The 6,000-nt window shown below is 50.3% G+C and overlaps 1 protein-coding gene across 1 annotated transcript in view; it reads right to left on the bottom strand.

Moving 5' to 3' along the window:
• Positions 1-5,106, bottom strand: part of LOC114026365 (sodium/potassium-transporting ATPase subunit alpha-2) — a 42,734-nt gene extending 37,628 nt beyond the window's left edge. The window contains exons 1-3 of the mRNA XM_027840044.1: positions 5,000-5,106; positions 459-563; positions 199-258 (exon numbers count right to left, since the gene is read on the bottom strand). Coding sequence (XP_027695845.1) covers positions 199-258; positions 459-563; positions 5,000-5,011 — 177 coding nt within the window. The 5' untranslated portion in view covers positions 5,012-5,106. The remainder of the gene's footprint in view (positions 1-198; positions 259-458; positions 564-4,999) is intronic.
• Between the last annotated feature and the right edge of the window lie 894 nt (positions 5,107-6,000).

Raw genomic sequence — 6,000 nt, forward strand, 5'->3', positions numbered from 1 at the left:
ATGGTTCTGGGCAAGTCAATCAATCTCTTTGGGCTTCTCCATTCCTAGTTCTAACACTCTGTAAACCCTTCCTAGACTGTAACCCTGAGAGGATAAGGACCATCTTATGCTAAAGGATATTCCCCTCAGTGAGTGAGGGAGACCAGGAGCAAAGGTAGGGGCTCCTCTCCCTACCCCCAAGGGAATCCTTCAACTCACCTTGGATAGGTCTACCTGATACTTTCGGCCCAACTCATCCAGGGACAGCTTGTGATCATCCTGAGGAGAAAGCAGGCAATTACTATGAGGGAAGAAAAGAATTCAGGCAAGTGGTTTTGAGGGACCTGTGGCATGAAAGGAACCCAGGACTTTTCTAGTAGCCATCCCTCAGAATGACACAGCTCTCCCCCCTTTAGGAATGAACCATATCAAAGGATGGAAAAGACAGGCCAGGTCCCAGGGCAGGCAGTTGTCCTCACCATGGCCACTTCCTTCTTCAACTCATCCAGTTCCTTTTCTTTTTGCTTCTTTTTGCCGCCTCCATTTTCTGTGGTGGTGGCGGCAGGCGAGTACTCTCGGCCAGCCTAGGATAGGAGTAAAATGATTCCAGGGAATTAGAAGGGAAGAATCTTCTAGGGAAGAAAGGAGACAGGGACTGCTTCCCTTAAGGATAAGGACGCTGATCCAAAAATAGGCTTTTCTATGAGAATCTGTTTTTTTGGAGGCAATCTGGGTTGATTGACTTGCTCTTTACATAGCTTGTACAGTATCTGAGGTCGGATTTGAACTCAGGTCCTCCTGACTCCAGGGTCAGTACCACCTAACTGCCCCTCTATGAGGTTCTGAAGGAGGTGGAGTACAGTGGAATGAGTACAGGATTTGGAGTCAAGAGGACCTGGGTTTGATCCCAGATTTTGCTATGTATTACATATGTGACCTTGGAAAGTAATTTTACCCCTGTGAGTTTTCCTCACCTGTTAAAATAAAGGGGTCATTTGTGCTAAGTGATATCTAAGGTTCATTCTACCTCTATGATCCTATGAATTCAATCCAATTCAGTAAAGGTTTATTAAGTATTTGCTAGGGCAAAGAACAGGGGATAGCTACAAAGATAAAGATGTCCTCAAAGCACTTGATGAAATCAAGCCTGGAGGAAATCCTAGGCTGTTTAAGAGAAAAGTAGAAGGTGGCAAGAAAGAGGACTGTATTTGGCCCTGGGGTTTCTCTGTCCTTTGACTGGGACCATCTGGGGGCATCTGAGAGAGAAACAAGGGAAGTGAGTGCTGGAGAAGAGACAGGCTTTGGGAGAGACAAGGGTGAGTGGAGTGGGAAGTTCTGTCTGAGGGGTTATGGGAGAAGAGGATCAGAGTTTATGACTGACAAGTCTGAGAGAGTAGGCCAGTGATATGAGAGGGGCGAGAGGTCTGAGGAATGGAGGAGTGGAATCTGGGGAATGGCAAAAGTGTAGGGTGTTTCTTCTGGGAGCCCTGTTTCCTCTGAAAGCCTGCCCTTGGCTACCATTTTCACCTCGCTTTCCTGGGATATGGTAACACCCAGAGATCCCTTAAGTCCCGTGTCCTCATTTTGGTTCAGTCAGTCACATTTCTACTCAGAGACATGAGTGGTGTGAGAAATGAGCCCTGATATTCCCCAAATATAAGAATTTCCAGGTTCAGGATCCAGCCTCTGGGATCCCATTAGTCAAATAACAGTCAAACCAACAAGTATTTCTTAAGTACTATATGCCAGGCACTGGACTAAGATCAGGGCAGTGCTAAGGTACCATTAGGTAGACTGGTCTTTAGAATAACAGGCTTGGGTCACAGGAGGATCCACGGGGCTCCTGGGGTCCAAGTTGAAAAGATTGTGTCCCAAGGTCAGGAACATTTCCCTCCAGGGTGGCCTCAGCTCAGAAGTCCACTTTGGCATGTTTCGGGAATAGTGAAAGCATATGGGGTGACTCAGCTCCGGTGTGGGCACAATAACTCACCGGAAAGGGATCTTTTTCACTTCAACTACCCCCTGTCCTGTTCTCCCCACCCCCACTCAGGGACGCAGTGACCTTGTGGTGAGAAAGCTGGGCAGAGAAGGCTTGGTGGAAGTCAGGACTTCTTGGCTCCATTCTAGAGGCCTGATTCAACCTTGTTAAGAAGTTACCCAGATTCTTTCCACCTCCATGCCTCAGTTTCCTCCCTCAGCACTATGAGGAGGGGTTTGTGATCGGTTCCTCCTTAGTCCTACCTTTCCCTTCCCCATATTTCCTAGGAGGACCTGCCAACAACTTTTCAAATTGGACTGATTTTATAAATGAGAACATTAGTTCTTTGAACTCTCTGACCTTATACTTTGTGGGAGGCAGGTGGCTGGCTGGGGAGGCAAGAGGGCATTGATTAAGGATTGATTCAGGTAGCAGACCAAACAGTAGTTTCTCTAAGCTGGACAGACTCTTTAGGGAAAGGTACTTGGGGTGGAGAGACAAAGACTGAGGTTACGAACATTTAATACCTATTTTGACACAAAAGAAATAATCACATTCAAGTGTGTATTTTTAAAAAAAAAAAATCACTAGCCTAGAAACTTTTGGCCATAGGATGCAGTCTGCTCTCAGCAGCTCCTCCTTTCTCCCCCACCATCCCACTCCATTCCCCAGCAGGCCTTGAGCTTGGGACAGACTGCCCCCTCTCCCCCCTCCTCCTGTCCTGGCAGGCATCTCAGGCTCTGGAGCCAGGAGCCCGCAGAGAGTCAGGGCCAACGGCAGCCTAGGGAAGAAAAGGAGAGAGGAAGGAAGGACCCCTCTGCCTCTTAACCCCCCTCCCCTTTACCACTCTCCCCTTCTCAGGGTCCTGAATGCGGAAGGAGAACAGAGAGTTCTTTCTGAGAAAGCCAGAGGCTGGGACAGAGCGGGGGCGGCTGGAAATCAGCCCAATCTGCTCCCCCACCCTACCTCCCCACTGCAGCTGGAGAGGGCTGGCATCCCCCTCCTAACACTGTTATCCCTCCCCCACCTCCCCGGCCATCCCTCATGGCTGTGGGGTGATGAGATGAGACCAGCCCTGGGCTGGGGACCAGTAGGACTCTCCCCTTAGAGGACTAATGGGAAGTTGACAACTCTGGACTGGGGTGCAGCACCCTAGAAACCAGAGTCTGGGGAGTCTGTCCTACTGCAGAGAACAGGGTGGTGCTTCCAGATGGGCTAGAATCCAACCGGCAGCCACCCTCATCTCACCCTGCCTCTTTCAGCTGAAACAGAACCTGTTTTCCTTCCCCACCTGGCTATTATCACAACTTAAACCACTAAAGGGGGAGTTTTGGGGTCATCCAGAGACACTGGGGAGGTGGGGGAATAAAGCTGAGCTAGCCACCGGGCTGTAGAATTGGACAGCTTCCATAAAACCCGTTTTCCTGTAACTTGGCATTCCTGGGTCCCCAGTCTTCCTAGCAGTACCTCTTGGACTGGAAGAAAACTCGAGCGTCCTAACATGAAAATCATTTGGAGAACTTGTCTTCCCAGCCTGTGAGGCCTATTGCCTACCCTCTCCCCATCCTTGAATTATCTCCCATCTACTTTTTATACCAAATGCTCCTGGCAGGCTCCCTGGAACTCATTCCTCCTGTTATTATAGAATCCAAAGCTCAGCTGAAGACTCAGGGCTCAGGACTACATAAGCTCCCAAAGACATCTAATGTCCCAAAGACATTTCTGTATCTGAGACACTAATGTGCATACAAGCACACACACACTCATACACACACACACACACACACACACACTCATTCACACACCGAGGCAGGATGGCAGTTACACTTGGGCCTTGTTACAAGCGGAGTTCCACTGACATACTTCACAAAGACTCAGATACCAATGCACATCCTCCCACTTGTACATGCACATATATACATATACACACACAGATGCATTTGTGGACATAGAAATACAGGGCCACACACACACATTGTGATTCCCTCACTATCTATTTATAGCTCTTATCCAAGCCCAGGAACCCTGGTGTCCCCACCCCACAGCTTTCTCAGCTGTTGAACTCAGATGTGTCCTGGCATGACCCTTCATGGTCCCCTTGTCCTCTGGGAAGTCTCAGCAGAGAGAGACCCTTTCCACTTCTCACCACTGGCTCCCGGTTTTCCCTAGAAGCCTCCCATCCTTTACTATGCCCTTTCTCAGACGAAAGGGGTTGGTAGTGCTGTGATGTTTAAGGGGGTAGGTCAGTTCTCCACAGATGGAATTTAAACTCAGACCATGTCTCCCATGGGGGTTCAAAAGATAGTGCCCAGAGGAGGTCTTAATTTGCTCAGCAGGCATTCTTTTTGCCTGAGAATGCCATGGGCAGAGACAAGGGGGCAGATTCCTCTCACTAACCACTGGGAAAATCCTTGCTGAGCATAGCCCTAAGCCCAAGGACAATGCTGCCCAGGACATGGCGGGGGCCTTCACTCCTCCCCCCCACATCTCCCAGCTGTCCCTGGCACTCAGTGCCCAGGGAATGGGGTGTCCAGAGCTGCTTGGCTACCCAGGGAATGAGATGCTGAATTCCTATAGCTTTCGCCCCTCCCAGCCCTCAAGAAGCCAAAGTGTTCTCTACCCTCTCTGACTGGCAGTCCCAGGGGGCTGTCCTGGGAACAAACTGGACCAGATGACCTTTCAGTTGGCTACTTAGGGTGGGAGAAAGAAGAACAGCAAGTGAATGGGGATACAGGAGTGTTAGGAAGAGGATTAGTTCAGGCTGGACTGGAGCATGGGAGATGGGGTCTATGCCTGGAACGTGAATGAAGTTGTGTGAAGGGGATGAGTTCATGTGTGAGTGCGTGTGTGTATGTGTGTGTATGTGTGTGAGTGTGTGTGTGTGCCCCCCTCTGAATCGCCTCCCTGGGTCTTCCTTACCACATCCAACTCTCTCTTCTCCACCCCCATCCTTGGTCCCCGTTTTACCAGCTTTCCCTCCTCAGAGCTCCATGCTTGGTAAGAGACATGGTAGCAGAGGGGGTGGGTTTCAGGGGTACTCACCCCGCGCCCCATCTTGGGGCAGAGGAGCTGCTGGGACTGAGAACGGAGAGGCCAATGGGAAGGATCGTCAACTCGGACAGGCGGAGATTGAGTCAGAAGGACAGAGACAGCCGAAGTAACAGGGTAGCTTTAAATAGGTCTCTCTCCCCCTCTCGCCCCCCTCCTGCTCGGGAAAGAGCCGCTTGTTGAAATAGGATCCCTGAGGGCTCCTCCCCCCAGCCCCTTAGTGCCTCTTGTCCTGATGGTTGCCCTCCCTCCCCAATTTCTCTCTGTCTCCCCGACTTGCCTTTGGCAGCCACCAACAGAGAGAAGCAAGAGAGTGGGGGGATCTTGGGGGAGGCTGGAGATGAGGAGAAGGTGGAACTTCTTCAAAATAGTTGTCCTAGAACAGAAAGGACTGGAGGGGGAGGTCTGTTCATTTAGATCCTCAGCCCTCAAGCCCCATGAAAAGGAAAGAGAAAGGAGGGGAGTGGGGTGTAGTGGGGGAGAGGAACTGGGGACCCAGAGCCCCCAGCTATATAGGAGTCTACAGAATTATATAATTTTAGAGCTGGAGGAGACTGCCTAGCCCAAAGTTAGTCATTTTACAAATGAAGAAACTGGCTAAGTGACTCGCCCAAGTTCACACAGCAGGCTAGTAGTACAGTCAGGACCAGGATTCATATCCAGCACTCTGTTCATTAGATCATGAGATGCCTTTGCACATTGAAGGAAAGACCAGATATGGAAACAGGAGCAGCCTCTTGAAAAGGTGCCCCAGGCCCAGAGATGGGGGGTCAAGGGCTTCCCCAGCCCTCTAACAAGGGTTAAAAAGTAGACACATCTGCCTTCCTCACCAGCTCCCGAAACACTGACAAGGACCTCCAAATCCTGTATCTAATCTTCCCAGGAGAGCAGGCAGGACTCAAGATGGAGGGATGATGTGGGAAGGGTAGACCAAGGCCACAGATTATACCTGGGTGCCCCTGGATTCGTTTCAGTTGGGTGGTATATGAGGTAGA

Source organism: Vombatus ursinus, unplaced genomic scaffold (genome assembly GCF_900497805.2).
Source record: "Vombatus ursinus unplaced genomic scaffold, bare-nosed wombat genome assembly UNPS02014838.1, whole genome shotgun sequence".
Taxonomy (NCBI): Eukaryota; Metazoa; Chordata; class Mammalia; order Diprotodontia; family Vombatidae; genus Vombatus; species Vombatus ursinus.